General features: G+C 42.3%; 1 protein-coding gene across 5 annotated transcripts in view; it reads left to right on the top strand.

The window, feature by feature from the left end:
- The window catches only part of LOC119178718 (anillin-like), a 48199-nt gene extending 27992 nt beyond the window's left edge, over nt 1–20207 (top strand). For all 5 annotated transcript variants that reach the window (XM_075887503.1, XM_075887504.1, XM_075887505.1 and 2 more), the window contains 8 exons: nt 2090–2268; nt 3077–3127; nt 4095–4158; nt 4858–4970; nt 5315–5401; nt 7822–7929; nt 17053–17225; nt 19231–20207. In XM_075887503.1, the coding sequence (XP_075743618.1) occupies nt 2090–2268; nt 3077–3127; nt 4095–4158; nt 4858–4970; nt 5315–5401; nt 7822–7929; nt 17053–17225; nt 19231–19360 (905 nt within the window). In that variant the 3' untranslated portion in view covers nt 19361–20207. The remainder of the gene's footprint in view (nt 1–2089; nt 2269–3076; nt 3128–4094; nt 4159–4857; nt 4971–5314; nt 5402–7821; nt 7930–17052; nt 17226–19230) is intronic.
- The last annotated feature ends 610 nt before the right edge of the window (nt 20208–20817 follow it).

The raw sequence follows: 20817 nt of genomic DNA, 5'->3' as shown, positions 1-20817 counted from the left end.
GTAACTTTACAAACACATGCGTCCTGTATACATGCTTCACAATACAACATGAAATATTGCAGCAATAATGCGTGGTACAAGTGTACATTGCCATCAGGCTTCAAAACAAGGAATTATCATATTGACTTCATGGTTTAAAGTTGGTCACTCACTACAAAAAGCACACACTCTACTGTGTCTATTCCCTTACAGCCGTGCAGTGGGTGCATAGCAAGTTCCAAAAGATTTCCAAGCTCTAAATATTCGAAGTACGCACTAGAAACAGGACATCGCTATTACATTCAACTCTTAAAGGTGAAGCTTTAGGGTCCCCCAATTTTCCTTCAACTGAGTTCCCTCAAGCTTGGCTCTGTCCGTCTGTAGGGGTACACATAGTGAGACCCCTTTAATGGTTGTCGCAAAAATTGTAGTGAAGTGAGCATGCACTAGTAGGGTAAATCATGTGAAGCGTGAGGGAATGAGAATGTGCATCTCCTTTAGCTCAGCTGTGGCTGCAGTGCTGGCTCTCTGTACGGCTGGGCTTACCCCTGTGCACCTTAGCTTGGAGATGTGCAGCAGCTGCTAAAGCTAGTTGAGATGGTCAGCTGCTAGATGTAGACTTTCTCCTTGCATGTGCTTAGTCTCTAAAGTGCAAGTTTCACATATACATATGTCAGATGTGTGTAATTGGGCTTGACTGCTTTGGCTTGGTGGCTGAAATGGCATACACATCCAGCATATGCTTTAAAAGTACTTTAGGATCCAAGTAAACTTGATTTCTTGTCACTTTGCTAATCTTTTCATTGTAAATGTTTTGTGTGGTAGGAATATTTCGAGCAACACCATGTTGCTTATATCACTGATGTTCTACTTTAGTAAGTTTTGAACTTAATAGAATATTTTTCAAATAATGAGTCTTCTTTCAATATAGTGTTAGAGCCCCTGAAATGTCTTACTAAATGCCCCAGAATTCAATTTTACAGAACTCAAATGGCAAAAAATCGGCAGATCTAACTTACCTTGGGAATCGACGTTAGGCGAAACATGTAGATTGAAGGGGACTGCCTTACAATTTTTTTATTGGGCAAGACATTACGAAGTGGAGCTAAGGTATAAACAAATGCACACACAGGCGTACATTTAACAGCCGCATATGTTTTATATAACCAGTTGTTTACAGTTGTGTAATGATGCGAACTGCAACATGGATTTTAGGAAAACCAGAAATGGTAAGCTGATATAAAGCAGCGGTGCTTGCAAGGATGGTAGCCTGGACACTACTACATAAATCAACTTCAGCTGATGGCACCTAACGTTGACCCGACGTGACAGTTGTATCAAAGGAGTACATATGTAAAGTTTGTAAAACTGGATTGGCAGCACTGCAACCACAATTGATGTTTCACGAACATTATGGCCTATTTAAAAAGCAGTTTGGAGACCTGGCGTGACTCTGTGGTAAAGTACTTGATTGCCACACAGAATGCTGGAGTTTGATTCCTGCTGGGACCCTTACATTTATTCTTTGCATTTTTCAGGGCAACGCTGCCAATTACAGCTTTTCTTTAACGCTCATTCGCTGAAATTAACCGTGTCTGTTCTCGCCGTTCCCTGGTAGATAAAACTGTATTTAACCTGTGGCACATACCCGCCTGGAGGTATGTGCCACATGCCTGGCAAAAAGGTTTCGATAGCAAATGCAAAAAATTGCGACATTATTCATGTCACAACCAGGGAGTCATATTCGTCAAACCATCTTACGCTCCCCCTCAAACTAATTACCATTCCGTTCAACTTTCCTTCAAACAACAAAAAAAGTTGTACAGGCCTAGTGGTCACATTTTTTTTTTTTTGTACAAATTAGCCTGCATTTAGCCAGTCCTGGGTTACCACCGCCTGTTGAATTTCCTGTACAACACCGAAGTTTGCAGCTGTTTCATTTTCAAAGCTGTTTTTTTTTCTTGTATAGAATTTGTACTAATGCCAGTTAGCATTGTTTGCTTTGTTTACTTCCTGCTTCATAAATTACAAGTGCAGCACTACTATTAAGGCTTCCAAATGCTGGAAGGTTTCGCAAAACAAGTCTGAGTGAATTGAAATGGCGGTGCAGGTGGCTATGTGCACCACTTCCTGTGCATGGTGCAGTACCGTGGAAAGGTGCACGCATCTCAGCTCATCTCAAGCGACACCATGCGGAGCAGCGAGAACAACTGTCTGGAGTTTGACAATGAGATTGAGTATTCTAGCATGGACGAGGACTTCCAAGTGCAGATCGACCTGTATGGACTAGTGAGTATGGGTTTTACGCCTTCCCATAACTGCCTTGCCTCTGCTATTACAAAAATTGGCAACACCACTAGCAGTGGCATCTGAAAAGTCAGTGGCATGTAAATTTCTAGCGCATTCTGGTAAAATAGTAAGGCATTGCACTTTGTGAGGATGCTCAAAACTTTTGTTCAAATTTCTACATCATCTGTCCATGGCTGTTGCTCTCTAAAGCCTGATATTTTTGACCAAGCAGAATTACAGTTTCAGGGCTTTTTAATTGTTCTACTGTACTCGAAGGTCATAAAGGGTGATAACTTGCTTCTTATCATATAAGCCTATGCATGTCCTCATAATGTGCAAACTGTAGATGTGAATCATTTTTCAAAAGCACTTTGTATATTGAAAGAAACAATTCAGGAAAAGCTGTAAAATATTTTGTGGAAGATACTTTTTATCAAGCTCACTTTCAACAAACATAACTGCACAAAGGCAACAGTTAATGATGTCAAGTAAACTGCAGAACATGTTATTTATAGCATATAATTGAAGTTATTAACTATATGACTGGAAGTGAAGGTGGAAGAAACAGCTTGACACCAGTGGAAACTGAACTGAAAGGTCTATTGCAGCCCGCAGTTAACTGCAACACTTAAGTAAAATTATTGGAGTTGTTGAAAGATACCCAAGCATGCAAAAAATACCAAGAAATTCTGCGTAAGGATCAAAAGATAAAATAAGCACAGTAGTCTGCATTTTTTTAAAGACATGTTATAAATTTATCAAGTATGGCTGAAGTGGCATCACAAATACTAATTCCTTTCATTTTCAGAAAACTGTCAGCCCTGCAGTGCCTCATGACAAGAAGTACCACATTAAAAAAGTGAGTTTCGGGTGTTTTATTCTCCAACCTGTCAAAGTACTCTTGATACAATCGTAAAAGTTGAATTTGCCTTGTTTTATTACTATTGGCATATTATGGTATTGTATGAATAATTACTAGTATAGTATTTTAACTCATTACATGAAAAAAAAAATCTGCCATATTTGCTTGCATATAACTTGCAGAGAAAAACGAAAGTTTGGAACTAGAGTTTGGGTGTGGATTATAAAAGAGTTTCGTAGTGCAAGGTAATAATTTGAGGGAGGTGGCAGGGACAGCAGTGGCTGAAATTTGGGCATAGTTAAAGGGGGTCATTTCTGTCAAGTTCTAAACCTAAATTGCACAGGTTAAATGTTAGGGCAATATGTGAGAATGTTTTTTTTTAAGTTTATCAGTGGCTGTAATAGAGTGTGTAGATCGAATGTAGAAGCATTTTATGTTCAAGAAAATATGGTAGCTCTTTGAATATGAAGTCCTGCTCATGGAAGGGCATTCATGCTAAAAGCTTGTGCATAACTGTAAGGTGCTACTGAAGAACTAAGAGATTGGCATGAGCATATAATACTCGCATCATACGTAAGAAGTTTTTACAAAATGTTGGTTGGTTTTGTTCTTGCAGCAGTGTTCATACTGAACTTTCTAGGATACATCGGGCTACGCTCTTGCTCTGAAGTTGCGTGTGCCTTTGGATCACCTGTATAGCCCTTCATTTTAGATGTAGTTTAATGCTTTAATTACCGTGATGAGTCGCATTATGTGTGTCCTTAGGTCACTTTACAGCTGTCTATCTTAGTTGTATTTTAATGCTCTAATTTCTGTGATTAGTTGTAGTATACATATTTGCCATATAGGTCAAGCTTTCAAAGCCTATGCAGTTGGTAAGTAAACACATGCACTATAAATCGTTCAGTTTTCTCACAATCACTCTTGACTGTCAGCTAACGCTGGGGAATCTTTGCATTTTCAGGAAACAATAAAGATGAAGCTGTCTTCCAGGGGCAGGAAAACTGACAGCATCTTTATGACTCCAGGTAAATGTCTTGCTTCTCTTTGCACTGCAGTGTGGGTCGCACCTTTTTCTTTCATTCTTGTGTCCTCCTTATTGCAGCAATGATGGACATTATTTGCAATCTTTGAAACTAGATGTCCTTGTGTATAATTCGGTGTCATGCCAAACTGTGATGAGCAAGGCAACCCCTGATTTATTTCATGCATTTTATATTTTAAAAAGGAGGGTTTATGTAGCCAAGAGCCATTGAAGTTGTGCCTAAGTTGCTCACTGTATTTGTATCTATTTTAATTAAGGGATGTACGGTAGCTGTGCTTACTGTTAGGATAAAAGGGTTCGGTGGCCACAACTGCATAGAACCTCATCTGCTTGTAATTTAGTTTGAGAATCTTCACTCTTCTTGAAGGCAACTTAGAATCTTGTGTATCTTTCAGTTTTTCTTTCCACCTGACCCTTGACCTGATTTGCGTGAGCCTTTTTTTTTTTGTCATGACTATTGGTATGCCTTGATTTCTTCCCATTCCCTCATGTTTTGCTAAGTGTGCAGCACAGCAGTTGCGAGACCTAATTTCCGAGAAATGGTTTTTTTTTTTTTCAAAATCGGTTTTTTTTTTGTCAAAATCAGCATTGTAATTACTTTTGGCACATCGGCTGAGGCATCAACTGTACCTCGTCTTTTTTTCTCTTTCCCTCTTGTTGCAACTGTTGCTCTCTAATGCAGGAATATCCAGTCCCGGTGGTCCAAATGCCGTGCGCACCTCATCGTTCCAGAGCCTTGGTTCCTTCATCCTGACCACATCAAACTGTCACCAGAATGTGTTTGCTTTGTCCAAGGTGCGCTAATGTGCGGCTATTTCGATCATCACAAAACAGTGCAGAGAATGAATGACTAAAAAAAATTGAGAGCAAGATTTTTGAGCACTACACTAAAATGAGCAAGACGTGGGAGTAAGTCATTGACATGTCGCAGTATTGATCGTGACATTGTCGCAGAGTCTATTTCAGATTCTTGATTTGTGCACCACGTGCTGGTGCTTTCTTTCTTTTTGTGGGCCGTTTTTTAAAAATTGCACACTGGAACTCAACTGAGGGTAACATCAGTGTACCTGTACTATTGCCAAGGGCAAGTGTAATGTGCAGTTGATGATGTACTGTGAACATGTGCTCTTCTATTCCAGGTTCCAGGTTCTTTCTGCATAGAGGGCAAGGCACTTGTTGAATTACAGTTACACGCTGACCATGGCTTGGAGCATCATGGCTTCCTGGTCAGTATTTTACACATTCTCATTATGTGCAAGCTCTAGAGCACAAAAAAGTCTGTGGACAACTTTTGCATTTGCACTTTATGTTGTATTGCCAAGCTTTTTGCTTATTGTTACTTGAACAGATTACTCACCCCATTGTTTTATCAATGTTTGCTTGAAATTATCGCACAATTTCACCTAGTTTGTGGGAAAAGTGAGTAAATGACATTATTGTGTGGAATGAATGCATGAAACAGCTTTCCATAGCAAAGAGGTATAGCCTACAAACTTTGCAGATAAAGTTGTGATAACTTGACAGAATCTTCTGTGCCAACAGCTACAACCAAACTGATTCATTTTTTAGCTTATTATAGTATCCTGTGTCACAGTGGTAATTCTTTTCTATAATGTATTAATAAAGAAGACTGTTGTAACTTAACAGGAAAATATAGAATATAATGAACTAAATAAAATATTGTGTCAGCACAGTTAAGCCTGGACATATCAAATCTGAAGGTGATCACAAAATAGTTTGGCATGCTGGTGGTTTGATATTCTCCATAAGTCGCAGGTAGCACGCCTCCCCGCACGATCGTTTGTTTTGCTACTAATCGGCTTTGCTGCATTACATTGATATGCTGTAGTAAAGCTTACTAAAGCTTATTTGTCAATATACGATTTGAATGAAACACTAGCTACAGTGGTCATCCATGTTTTGAGGCATGCACTTGGCTCATTTTCCCACTATAGGATAGAATCTCCTTCATACTTATTGCTTAATTTGACAGCACCAGCCAGAACCCGAATGTTGTCTTTTTTAGTATAAATGTTTCCAGTAAAAGAAGTGATCACAATGCTGTAAGATTTTTCAGGAGGCACAGTGCTAGATATTTTTTCAATGTATGCATTGGCAGTGTTGTACTGTAGCTTGAAAATTCTTAGGGGATGTTGCAACTCTGCTATAAGCCTATTTAATGTATCCCAGTTCAACATACATGCAGTCAAACCGGTTTATAATGTACTCGAACGTGTCGTGGTAAGTGGTCGTTATATTAGTAGTTCGTTGTATATAGACTCGCCCATAAAAACGTCCACTTAGCGGCCATACCGTTTTTTCTCTGTATAATTTTACTAAAAAGTGCCAACAACCAGTCTGCTCACAAGTTAAGCCTTTTCGCGTGTCAAACAACGTCCGTTATGTGCTCGCGAGTGAATTGAACCACGTTCACGATGAACTCGCACTGTACTACTGATTTGCGCTCCCGCCACGTCCAAAGAGTCATCCCTGGCTAGTTGCGTGCAGTGCATCGTTACTCGGCTCTCACCGTCGCACGCCTGGTCGTTCGCAGTCCAATATGCGCGTTTGTGCGTTCTTCTTGCATGCTTCACTCGGGATCATGCTTGGGTGTGGCGAGTAGCCTTTTCATTTAACACAGTGAAGACTAATTTTGCAATTAACATGCGCAAATGGCCTCGCACGACGCAGTGGTGGCTAACTTGTGAACGTCGACATGACGCGCTTGTACACCCGTCACTCTGCAGCGCAGATGTCGGCAGGTGACTGTGATAAGACTGCCTGGGATGTGTCAACAGTGCACGTTCATTGCCACAGGCCATCTCGCCATTGCTCTTTTCTGTTGCTTATCTGGTTCAGGAACTGCTTCAGCCGCGCGGAAATCGTTATCACTAATCGGCTGATTTCTGCCGTTACTGAAAGGTTGAAAATGTTTTGCAGCACATTGTGGTGTCGGAGAGTTGAGCATCGCAGTGAACTTTTATGCGACAAAAAGTTAGCGCTTCTGCGTTCAAAGGCATGGTTGGTTAACGTTTGGCGGTCGTGGATGCCAAGAACGGCATCTACGACCGCCAAACATTAAAAACGGTGTCAGAAAAGTTCGAAAGCTGACCGTAAGTCCTCATGCTGCCTCCTATTTCTGTTCTTTTTTTTTTTTTTCATTTCCGTTCTGCCGATAAACACCTGGAAAGTGAGCAATCTCACTCACGTCTGAAATCTACGTGTGGTGCTCACCGTGGTCTACGATATATTTTTCGCTAATGATCTGCAGCGGGGTATGCGCGAGCAAGCACCAATCACATGCTTTAGAATGCCTTTTTAAACATTTTTCGCTTATTGTGCGCCATATTTTTACCGCGACCATGTCCGAAGTGTTCATTGTAAAAGTAGGAGGTTTTGAAAAATCTTCGCTGTAGGTGGACTCGGTTTTAAAGGGTAGTATAGGAAAATATTAAGTGCACCAAAATATGGTTGTTATAACTGATAGATCGTTATATCTGGGATCGTTGTAGGTGGGTTCGACTATCTTCTTTTGGGCTCGTCATTAAATTGAAATATGGGATGGAGAGTCATGCATTTCTAAGGCATGACTTCATGATAACGAGGTTCCCCTTTCGCTGCTTGCTCTTTGCGTGTCAAATTGTAGACCCTGTTTGAGGAGGTTGGTGGCTTTGGTGCCTGGACACGCCTGTGGTGCCTGCTCAAGGGAAGTCACCTGGTACTCTGGAGGTACCCCGAGGAGGAAGACAGTAAGGTGAGCATCCACAAGCAAGAACAATCCAGCTTGCAGCTCTTGTTGTAGCTGGAGTATGCTTTTTTAGATTCAGTCCAGCTATCGTAATGTCCCGTCCCAAAAATACACGGCACAAACATGGTACCCAACAAAAATGAAGTGGTGGAGTCAAGGGTGGAAGTGCTGTGCCAATCTGACCTGCTGTGCCAAGTCGCGTCTAAACAGCAATTTGCAGGTGCAACGCCAAATTTCATCAAGAGTTTTATTATCGACCGAGCAACACAAGTCTAGGTCGCAACCGCATCCATATCAAATGTCGTATTTCGGATCATGCATGAATCTTGCGCCACATGAACACAATGCGTGATTCTTCTTAAAATGGCATTTGAGGGCATACCTCATTATGCGACTCACTGTATGGTTTAACAGCAAAGCTATTAGGCAAACTATAAAGACTGCAGTGCTGTTGCAAAAAACTTGCCGCACCATTTCAGAGCAACTGCCGAGCGCATGCTATGCTCGGCAGTTGCTCGGCGGCGGGGCAGCGAGTTTTTTGCCATATAAACTATCAAAATAAAGATCAGTCTCACCGGCGTAGCTGTGACTGCAATAGCAACAATTTGTAATGCTGTAATGGTGCTGCCGCAAGCACTCTTTTTTTTTCTATTTTCGTTACCACACCATTACACATGTAACGCTACTTTGTGCAAACCACGCCCGAATGACTGAGGACTATCTAGATAATCTTAAAACCTTCCGATGAGATTATGCACACAACGCATACACACAGTTTGTTCTGAAACTGCCGCTAGCGATAACGCTGGAATCTTTGATGGCACATGTTTAAATGTCGCCGCACTTTGTTGCGTGGCACATTGCAGACTGCCCACGCTCTATGTCCGCTGCTATCAGTCTACAGCGTGTATTGCTGGTAGATTGACATTTCATTTTGTCCGGGCACAGGTTAGCCCAAATAAAAAATTCACTCGTGAAAACAGCTGCTGCTGCCTTCGTTGACTCCACAATCCCGTGACAATACGAAGGCTGACAGCTAAATCTTTTGAATCTGAATTTGTGACACTCACAACTAGAAAACACTGGTGTAAGAGAATAAGTATGTCTGCTACAGGGAGAAATGCTTTTATCTCACAGTCTCTTCCCATTGAGTACGTCACACAATCTCTTCCCATTGAGCGTACGTCAGCTATCGCAACCATGCCCTTGATTAGAATCAGTTCCCGCTGCTGCTCTAGCGACCCCCGTTTTTTCTGCGCCTTTTCATGCTTGTTCAAGACAAGGGGCGGGTCTCTTCTCGGCTTGAGCTTTCGACGGCACTTCTAACACGCGGTGGGTTGCTGACATGTGCGCCCTCCGAGCGACAGAGATCTGCCGTCTGGAGTTCGTGGAGTTCTGCTCGTCAGGATGACTAAAGGGCTTTTTATGTGAATGTTAGAGCCATGATGGCAACTAAATAGATAGGCAAGGAACAAACAGCTCTCAACGACTTTTGGGCAGCAATGAACGTGTTCCATTGTGGCGTCCATCACAAGACTTTCCATAAACACCTCAAGAAGTTCAGGGAACGGCAGACGCAATGCATAGAAAATTTCTGTGCAGAATCTGCTTCTGCTTTAAAAGCCACTTACAAAGAAGTGGATGAATCTTTCACGTGTATATAACAGTGTGTTATGATGGAATGTGGCAAAAGCGTGGACACCCATTCTATATTGGAGTTGGGCCAATGAAGAGAGAAGACAAAAACGCAGCGAAAAAAGAGAGTGCCAAAGGATACCCTCACTTATGCTGCAGGGTTGCTTTAGATTTGCATATGTGCCCAAAACTTTAAAATGTCCTTTTTTCAAATGACTTTTTTGGCTAGTGAGGGTGCTTGTTCGAGCCATATCTGGGGAACCACTCATCCTATTTTCACAAGTCTTTTTTTTTATGTTCGTGAATGAATTTATGAGGGGGAGACAAGCCTATTTTTTTTAATATTTTGTGTCTGTTATTTATGGTACTTAATCAAAACTTGATTATTAATATCCCTATCACCAACACTAAATTTGATGGTCTGGTAAAACTTTTCAGTAAGGAAATAAAAAAAGAGCTCTGTTACCCCTTGAGGTATCAATCTGAGGATCATCATTGTTAATTTCACAGTTCCTGCATCTTTTGAAAGTTCTCCAGGCCTGGAATAAGAGGACCATGTGCACTATTCTGACATACTGTCGTAACTGGAGAACCAGTGAACATAACTTAATGAAATTTTGTAGTAGTTCTAATGCTTTTGCTATTAGTCTATCTTGAAAATTTCATTGAGATATCTCAATAAAAAAAAAGTTGGTATCCGATGGTAGCCTCCCCTCTTAATCTCTGCTTGAGCAACGCTCATCACCCTAGCTTGCGCAATTTTATGGGCAGGTTCAATGTATGATGCGCGGAGAATGGAACTAACTTGTAGTTTACATGGAACTAACTTGTAGTTTACATTGAACATGGCAGCAACGGCAAAATCTCATCGAGTGTCTATACAATTTCTATAATAATAAAAAAATCACTTGACTGCCTAGCAATGACATGGCGAGCGCATCTGAATTTTCTCGTGAATCTCATGTCGACTGTAGCGTTTCAGTGACTGGAACATAAGTTTTTACATTTATTTTTATAGAGCCCTACGGGTTTACTATCAAGTAAACATTTATTATATAGTTGCTCATCTCTAGTCTTGAGTTTCTGTTCATGTTGGATGTGGTGTTTTAATCACATTTTGAGCATTGCAACATTTTAACATTAAATTTTTTCATTAGTTTGAGGTTTAGTAGCTGTCCAGATTATCATTCATTGTATCTCCACTAAGGTTGGTTTCCTCACTAAGAGCCGAGTACCTGTTCTGAAGCGAGACTCTGAATTCCTGTACTTTCCCTCTCAGTGCTAGCTCATTGATTGGCTTCTTGCGTATCAGTTTCTGTCGTTCCTTCCTCAAATCTAGGCGAATTCGAGACCATACCATTCTATGGTCACTGCATTGTACCTTGCCAACCACTTCCACGTCCTGCACGATGCCTGGGTCTGCACTCATTATAAAGTCTATTTCGTTCTTATTTTCGCCATTAGGGCTCCTCCATGTCCACTTGCGATTTCCTCGTTTTCGGTAGAAGGTATTCAAGATCTGTAAATTATTGCGTTCTGCGAATTCTACTAGTAGCTCTCCTCTGGTGTTTCTAGTACCGATGCCATAATCTCCCACTGCCTCGTCTCCCGCCTGCTTCTTCCCTACCTTTGCAATAAAGTCTCCCATCAGTATTGTATACTGTGTTTTTACCTTACTCATTGCCGATTCCACGTCTGCATAGAAGCTTTCACCTGAAGCGTCATCATGGGTGGATGTAGGCGCGTAAGCCTGTACCACCTTCATCTTGTATCTCTTATTCAGTTTAATTACGATACCTACCACCCTTTCATTAATGCTATAGTATTCCTCTATGTTGCCGGCCATGTTTCTGTGAATTAGGAACCCCACTCCCAGTTCTCTTCTGTCAGCCAAGCCCCGATAGCAAAGGACATGCCCATTCTGTAGCACCGTATAGGCCTCATCTGTCCTCCTAACCTCACTGAGCCCTATTATATCCCATTTAACACCCTCCAGCTCCTCAAACAGTACAGCTAGACTTCCCTCACTAGATAAGGTTCTAGCATTAAACGTTGCCAAGTTCAGGTTCCAATGGCGGCCTGTCCGGATCCAGAGATTCTTAGCACCCTCTGCTGCGTTGCAGATCTGACCGCTGCCGTGGTCAGTTGCTTCGCAGCTGCTGGGGACTGAGGGCCGTGAGTTATTTGACGTATGCATGTGGGAAGTAGTGGCCAGATACTGCACCAGGGTAGCCAATCCTTCTCTGGTGATGGAGTGCGTTCCCGGCGGTAGATACCGGTGAGGCCGCACCCCAGGCCTCGTAATGCAGTTCCATCACTACGCGGATTTTTTTTTTTTTTATCCCGTTGGGAACTGCGCGGCACCGGGATTTGAACCACGGACCTTTTGCATGCGAGGCGGATGCTCTAACCACTACGCCATCGCTGCTTCCCCTGCACCGGCACCTGCAAGCTTTCCCAGAAAACGAAGAATCTCATTAAGAAGCGTCAAATCATGGAAGTCTCAAGTACAACAGACAAAATAGAACTGGCAGAGCTTTCGAAGCTGATTAATAGGCGTAAGGTATCCGATGTAAGAAGGTATAACATGGAGAGAATTGAACATGCTCTGAAAAATGGAGGAAGCGTCAAAGCAGTGAAGAGGAAACTTGGGATAGGCAAAAATCGGATGTATGCACTAAGGGACAAAGAAGGCAAAATAACTACCAATATGGATAGGATAGTTAAAATAGCGGAGGAGTTTTACGGAGATCTGTACAGTAGCCGGGACAACCACGACTTTAATACTATAAAAACTAGCAGTAACCCAGATGACACCCCACCAGTAATGATAGAAGAAGTCAGAAAAGCTTTGGAGAGCATGCAAAGAGGCAAAGCTGCTGGTGAGGATCAGGTAACATCAGATCTGCTTAAAGATGGAAGACAAATTGTGTTAGAAAAACTAGCCACCCTATTTACCAGGTGTCTCCTGACGGGAAGGGTACCAGAGTCTTGGAAGAATGCTAACATCATCTTAATACATAAGAAAGGAGATGACAAGGACTTGAAGAATTACAGGCCGATTAGCTTGCTCCCTGTAGTATACAAGCTATTTACAAAGGTAATTGCTAACAGAGTAAAGAAAACATTAGAATTCAATCAACCAAAGAACAAGCAAGATTTCGAACAGGCTACTCAACAATCGACCACATTCATACTATCAATCAGGTAATAGAAAAATGCTCAGAATATAACCAACCACTATACATAGCCTTCATAGATTACGAGAAGGCGTTTGATTCAGTAGAAATATCAGCCGTCATGCAGACACTGCGGAATCAGGGCGTCGAAGAAGTATATGTAAACATCCTGGAAGAAATCTACAGCGGATCAACTGCTACCATAGTGCTTCATAAAGAAAGCAACAGAATACCAATCAAGAAGGGTGTAAGGCAGGAAGACACAATCTCCCCAATGCTATTTACGGCGTGCTTACAGGAGTTTTTCAGAAGCCTAAATTGGGAACAGTTAGGGATAAGAGTTAATGGAGAGTACCTTAGTAACCTATGCTTCGCCGATGACATTGTATTGCTGAGTAACTCAGGGGACGAATTGCAACTCATGATTACGGAGTTAGACAAGGAGAGCAGAAAGGTGGGTCTTAAAATGAATCTGCAGAAAATGAAAGTAATGTACAACAACTTCGGAAAAGAGCAGCGCTTCGAGATAGGTAATAGTGCGCTTCAAGTTGTAAAAGACTGTCTACTTAAGGCAGGTAATAACCGCGGAGCCGAACCACGAGATTGAAGTAACTAGAAGAATAAGAATGGGTTGGAGCACATTTGGCAAGCACTCTCAAATTATGACAGGTAGATTGCCACTATCCCTCAAGAGGAAGGTATATAACAGCTGTATCTTGCCGGTACTTAGCTACGGAGCAGAAACCTGGAGACTTACAAAGAGGGTTCAGCTTAAATTGAGGTCGACGCAGCGAGCAATGGAAAAAAAAATGGTAGGTGTAACCTTAAGAGACAAGAAGAGAGCAGAGTGGATTAGGGAACAAACGGGGGTTCAGGATATCATAGCTGAAATCAAGAAGAAATGGACATGGGCCGGGCATGTAGCGCGTAGACAGGATAACCGCTGGTCATTAAGGGTAACTAACTAGATTCGAAGAGAAGGCAAGCGGGTTAGGGGGAGACAGAAGGTTAGGTGGGCAGATGAGATTAAAAAGTTTGCGGGAATAAATTGGCAGCAGCAAGCACAGAAACGGGTTAACTGGCGAAACATGGGAGAGGCCTTTGTCCTGCAGTGGACGTAGTCAGGCTGATGATGATGATGATGATCTGTCCAGACCTCCCCTTATGTTTTTAGGGGCACATCTCCTTATGCCATGGGTTGTGCATCCACGATGTGATGTATGTAGTAGTAGTAGTAGTAGTCTTCGTCGTCGTAGTAGTAGTGTGTCGTAGTAGTAGTGTGTCGTAGTAGTAGGTAGCCACTTGCACGGCCGGACTAGAGGAGCAGCATGCGTGCACTCGTTTGAATTGTGGAGGAAACCCGCACATGTTAATTATAAATAAAAAGATAGTTGTTTCTGATGAAATAACCTGCAGAGACGAGTATCAGTGACTTAGTCTCCAATTAAATTTGCCTTGAATTTGATGCTTACTAAAAAAACTAGTAACAGAAGGACGTACTTTGAGCACTATCTGAGTAGATAAGGTTGCCACACTAACTCGCTTGGCATAACCTCCTTGGTTTTAGCAGGGTTTTAACATGGGCAGTTTTAACGCGTAAGCGTTCAGAAAAACCTGACATCGGCAGCGTTGACCTGACGAATGCAAATAATAAATGTCAGGATCCCAGCAGAAACCGAATCCAAGCATTGTGCATGGCCATCAAGCATTCTACCACAGAGCCATGCCAAGCCTCGGAACTGCATTTCAAATAGGTCCTAATGGTCATGAAATCTCAGTTGCGGTTGCAGTGATGGATATCTTATTTTATAAAGCTTTATTTTATAAAGCTTTCCTATGTACTCTTTTGATACATCTGGCACGTTGGGTTAGCATAAATTGTACTGGGCCGTCGTGCGCTCGAGTTGATTTATGTAGCAGTGTCCAGCGCTACCGTCCTCACGAGTACCAGCCCTTTATAACAGCTTATCGCTTCTGGTGTGCTAATGTACTCACGTTCCTGCTGGAATCGTTCACAAGTACAAGCAACTGGTTACATAAACATCTGCAATTCGTCCACATATGTCTGTGTGTGCAACATTTACACATATATTTAGCATCAATTCATGACCTGTCGCTCAGTAAAAAAAAATTACAACATGGTCACCTTCCCTCCGCATGCTTTCCATAACGTCCATTCCCAAGGTACGTGGTATCTGCAGAATTTTTTCTCTCCCTGTTTTAGCAGCACATGCCACTTGACTTTCCACTAGTTGAGGTTCAACAAATTAAGTCCTGTGCTGCTATGGCTTGCTAACAGGATCTCCTGTGGCCGTTGATGCTAAGTTATCACCTACATATTTTCCCCTCTTGCCTTTGGTCCTAAGGAGGCACTTTATCTGCACTGCAGCAGCATTGAAGCACAGCAGTTGGTAGGGAGTTTTAGCTTGTATGGATACTTCTTTACGTTAACGTGTTACAAAATACTGGTTTGCATTTACTGTCTTACCGGAACGCATATTTTTCAACGTTTTAGCTCCTCATACGTAAATGTTTACGTACTATGTAAATGCGTATACCTTTACATGTTCGCAAACCATAAATGGTGATGCTAACTGCATATAAACTGCATTTACCTTACATAGGGTTGGATCATCATTGTGGCAAAATTATGAGAAGTTTTTTATCGTGTACAGTATCCTTGTATGCACAAAAGGGTGAAAAATACAAGGCTACTGCAACGATGGTGTTGACATCTTGTGAAACTTTGTGCAACCACAGTCATGAACATATTAGCTTATGCATAATGTTTTTGAGGTGACAATGATTAAAAAGGCAACTCATTTGTAGTAACACCGCTGCGCAGTTTTTGCACCAGACATACAATGCACGATATTTGTGCAATAACAATTTTGTGATTACCTGGTTCACTATTGCCCCGCTTGATGGTGCCACCTATTCAGTTTGTGGGGGCTCTCACATTTACGGCGTCAATGTCTGAGGCCATTATAGCTTTGGTAATCCTGCTGAAACAATGTAAGGGCTATTGGCACTTGCACTTCCGCTTATTTCAACTCGACGGCTCGAATCCCCACAGTGCGGATACTACAACTTTCTGCGAATGACCGTGAGTTTGCGAGATAGGGCAGGAAACATAAAGCCCAACCGGCAGGAAACGTAAAGGTTTATGTTCTGTAAAGACCTGCGCAAGCGCAGATTCTATCCGGTATCCGGTAACATGGTAACGTAAAGAAGTATACATACAAACTAAAAGCCCCTAATGTAGAACCTAGATCGAAGTATTGAGACCTCAATAACCACAATCAGCATGCAAAGTTCTTGCACGTAACGAGATTTCTCCTTTTCTTCAGCATCTTGATGAGAGAGTTTTCAGTAACCACAGACTTGCACTTGTTGACAAGAAAACGATGTAAGACAACTGGCGCAGGTTTTGAAGAACAGTTGTAAAGCTATGCAGGTGAAGGGTTATGGAGATCAAACTGAAGGATCCGGACCAGCTCGTTCTTTGTGTGCAATTTGCTTGTGTGATGTTAACAAATGTTAGTTCGACGGTAATGTGAAAATAATCAGTAAGTGCTTGCTACTTTTGTAGGGTTGTGAAAGGATCGATGATAGTGATTTAATGTTGAGAAGGTGGTCGCGGGTTCGAATCCCGGCTGCGGCACCTGCATTTCCGATGGAGGTGGAAATGTTGTAGGCCCTTGTGCTCAGATTTGGGTGCACGTTAAAGAACCCCAGGTGGTCGAAATTTCCGGAGCCCTTCACTACAGCGTCTCTCATAATCAAATGGCGGTTTTGGGACGTTAAACCCCACATATCAATCAATCAATGTTGAGAAGGTGTAGTTTTAACAAGTTACAGCAGATGTAAGTAAAATTACGGTATAAGGAATCTGCTTAATTAACCACTGCCACCCATGCAGGGTTGCTTGTTTGCTACACTGCTTCATCTTCATACATCTCTTGCGATTAATGGAACTCCTCTTAAAATGGAGCATACTTTCTTGGTCCCTTCATGTTTCATTTAGCAATGTTCTACTTCCTGTATATATGGACATGTCTGGGGTGTAGTCATTTCTGGCGAGCAGTAATAGTAGAGTTATTGCATTTTTAGATCCGACATCCTCTTTTGAGGGCGTTTTGTGATACGTACACTCATATTTCAAACTTAAACGCCGTTATAAAAGCACTGTTCGACGCTAGGCTCTTTATGCAGCCCGAACATTCATTGCCACATAGCTGTCTCAGCAGTTCCTCATCGCGCATATCTTCGTATTTGTAGTTGCGCATTGACCCTAACATGTTCTCCTTGGCAGCCTCCCATTGACACAATAGACCTGCGACAATGTATCACCAAGGAAGTGTCACGCCTGCCACGGACCGAATGTGCCCATGCTCATACCTTCGAGCTTGTCATTGTGGAGCCCCTCGGTAGCCGACACCGTGACACCCTGACCACCACTCGGCACGCCACAGTAGCTGTCACAAGGTCGGTGCACCCTTTGCTCTTTAATGAGACTTGCTGCATATTGTTTATACATGCTACAGTTGTAGTGAATCGCATTTGAAAGTCATTTTTATCAAATTAAGCTTTTCTCGCTGAATTTTTGACAGGCATACAAACTTGTAGGCAGAGTGCTCATTATTCAGCTGAGTTACCTTTACAGTGAAAGCTGTTCTGCGATCACAACTCTTGTCATGCACAGTTGTCCGCCGCCGGTGTCGGTAACCACATTGTGCGAAATTGGAAAAGAAGCTTAGAACCAATGTCATAGAGGGGCTCGAACCAGGGTTCGCTGGGTGCGAGCCCAGTATTCTACCATTGAGCCACATCAATGCTTAGGACTTGTTGGAAAACTTGCCTTTAGCAGGCTCGACGTCGGGAAAGCAATCACGTTAGTAAGACTTATAAAGCATTTTAAAAGAGCGAAAGAACAACCAGTTGTCTCACAATGCAATTAGCATATCGAGTGGGTTCTCCTATGCTCCTACCCATTACAAAAGCTTGTTGTTGTTCCTTTATTAACTGTGGCGCATACCCATGTCAGCCATAATTCCTCATCGTCGTCAACCACTGCATGAATAATTGGCCCAATATATCTTGAAAATGTTTAGCGGATACGACGCTAAATGGCCATATTGAGGCTTGATAACTAGGAAGCTCAGCTTTCGCTTTACTACATATTCAAACGTTAGTGCCGTGGCTAGACTGTGCTACAGTACCTCCACAGATGCCTTCCAGATGAAGAAATCATATGCTAAGACTGAAGCCTTTAATAGCTCATACTCGCAGCGTCCGACTGTCTGTTCGTCCATGCCCTAAAATGGTGCTAGCTGTGGCCTCTCCCTGTTGCACACTCTCAGCAATCACGTGATGGCATGGCGATGCATAGCAAGAGTTGCAGCGCCACAGCTGTGGCCTCTCCCTCTTACGCTCTCCCGACAATCACATGGTGACACACACTGTCCGACCGTGCATGCCCCCTCACACTCTCTTCGCAAGCACATGATAGCACAGCGGTGCACACGGCAATACTTTGTGAGACCTGTCGTTGCAGCAGTCGAGTAAGTCCAATGGCTCCCAAGCGGCCCAGTGATGATTCCAAGAATGATGCCCCAAGAGTGTAGACTCCCCTAAAAAAATACGTAGCATAGCCAGTTGAATGGCCACAGGACAGGCTTTGGCCAAACGTGTCCTAAGTGTCCTTCACTTTTTCAATCAGTTTTTATACAAGTCTAACTTCTGCAACAGCCCAACTGCTATGTCTGCCATGCAGGGGATATCGAAACAGTTGCAGCTGCTGTGTGGCTATAGTGATATATTTTAAAGGGACACTAAAGTCAAATACATAACATGCTATGCTAGAGGGAAAGGTCAATCTTTGAGAACATCTAAAACGTCAGTAGCATACAAATCAGCGCTTTGGGATCTAAAACTAAAGTAAATATAGGACATTTTTTGCACTACCAGTGGTGGGTCATTCTGGGAGAACAAGCCTGATGATGTGGTTGAGCTCAGTGTCATTCAGTGCTGAAATTACCCAGGGCATAAAAACATTTCAGAACTTGTTGGCAATGATGCAAGTTCAGTTTCTGCCAGGCTGTGCTTGGTTGTACTGCAGTACTGGTTGTTGGAATGGAAAGAGTGAGAATGCAGTTAGTGACGGTGATTGGTTCGAATTGTGCTTGCAGCATGCAAATTTCTAAAACATGTTTTTCTTTTTTCAAGCTAAGGATTTCCTTGCCATGAAACAGTACTTCAATGTTTCTTGAATGCTATTTCACCAGCAATACACATGAACATAATAGTTACTTTTAGCATCCCTTTAAACAGCACTACCATTACTGATACTTCTAACACTCATGGTTGTGCTCAAATATTATCTATTAGCAAATTTTTTTCTTGAAACTTGCTTCAATAAAAAATTCTTGATTGTTTCAGAGATGAGCACTGCTTTGTTCAGGAAAAAAAATTTTTTTTGTTTATCTTGTAGGCACCGGCTATCTGCTGACAGCAAGGATGATCTAAATGTTTGGTGTACAGCATTCAACAGGGTATTGAGCTGCATTCGAAAATGGGATCCTGAAGCATACAAAGCCATGGACATCAAGCAGTTTGTGTGACCTCCCTGTTTTGCAGCAGTTTATTTACTCAACCTTCGATACCACTCAGTATGTGCATATACAATGATGTCTCTGGAGAGTTTTTTTTTTTTTCCTCCTATTCTGCGTATGCCATATTCAGTTTTTCTGTACATATCCCAGTCACGTTCTTGTCAATATACGCACTAGTAACGTTTTAGTGCCTGTACAGTTCAGCAAGTCTTTCTTGCCTTCCTGTAGATGTGTAGTGATAAGAGCATTTTATATAATGAAGGGATTTTTCCTCTGAAATGCATTATTTCTACTAAGTCATATTCTCTATTAGTGCTGCAGGAACACTGTGTTTGCACTGTAGCATCAATGCAAAAGCCTGCCACAGCATTTTATGGCTTAAGATTCCGATGTCTTGCATGACAAGGCGACTCAAAAATCTGAGTGTGTAAGGATGAATGCATTCCGCACTTGCTATTCATTATAGGAAGAAATGCATGCGGGGAATGTCAGGTCTTGTTAGATGAGATTAGCAAGTGCCTGATACCAATTAAAGGATCATTGCTCAGGCATAAAATCACGCTGGAAATTTGTCTTTTTGCTCAAGTGCCATAACGGAGGGACCAATTAAAACAAGCATTTGTGTTTTGTGTTTACCTATGTGGTGGCTGTTCATTTTCTAGCAGTCTGTGTAACAAAGCTGCAGCTACACCATGAAGCAAGCTGCAAAGCAAGAACGTTTTTGTGACCCTGCCTTTATATCTGGGTGGGTGCTTTTGGAACCTGTGCATCTTGAACCTTTGTGTTGCTCAGAGAAAGACATCTGGCTTGGTTTTTGGCAGGTTTGCAATAAATTGCTACTTGAGGTGTCTCCAAAGTGGTTTGACATTTTCAACTTCTTCGCAACTTAACAGGGCCACCGTCATTTTCATTTTATCCTCTTAAGCTCGCCATTGCACTAATGCAAGAAAGCAAACACTAGGAGGGAGCGTAGTGAGCGTGGGCATGTAGTCATGTTAATACATGACATGCATGTCGTGATTTTCATGTTAGGGTCTGTCGCTTGTGTTCGCCATGCAATCATGCCATACTATACCAGTTTTGCAACATGCCATGTGAATGAAACCACCGGAGGAGCTACAGGGCCATAAAATGTAAATTGTGACATTCATGACATGTAATGATTTTTATGTTATGACTGGTCATTTATGCTTGTCATACAGTCATGTCATGCCATAACAATTTTGGTATCGATAACATTGCCGAAACGGCCAGGAGAGCTAAAAGTCGAAGTCCTAGGCGGCTAGATAGATAGATAGACAGACAGACGGACGGACGGACGGACGGGCATACAGACAGACGGGCAGACAGACGGCAGTGAGACGGGCAGACAGACAGACTGGTATAGACAGACAGGACAGGACACTCAAAGTCGAGGAGAGTCCTGTCTCCTCTGCTTTTTAACCTGGCGATGATGAACCTCCCCT

The sequence above is a fragment of the Rhipicephalus microplus genome, chromosome 1 (genome assembly GCF_043290135.1).
Source record: "Rhipicephalus microplus isolate Deutch F79 chromosome 1, USDA_Rmic, whole genome shotgun sequence".
NCBI classification, from domain to species: Eukaryota; Metazoa; Arthropoda; class Arachnida; order Ixodida; family Ixodidae; genus Rhipicephalus; species Rhipicephalus microplus.
This window is presented reverse-complemented; position numbering and strand designations above follow the sequence as displayed.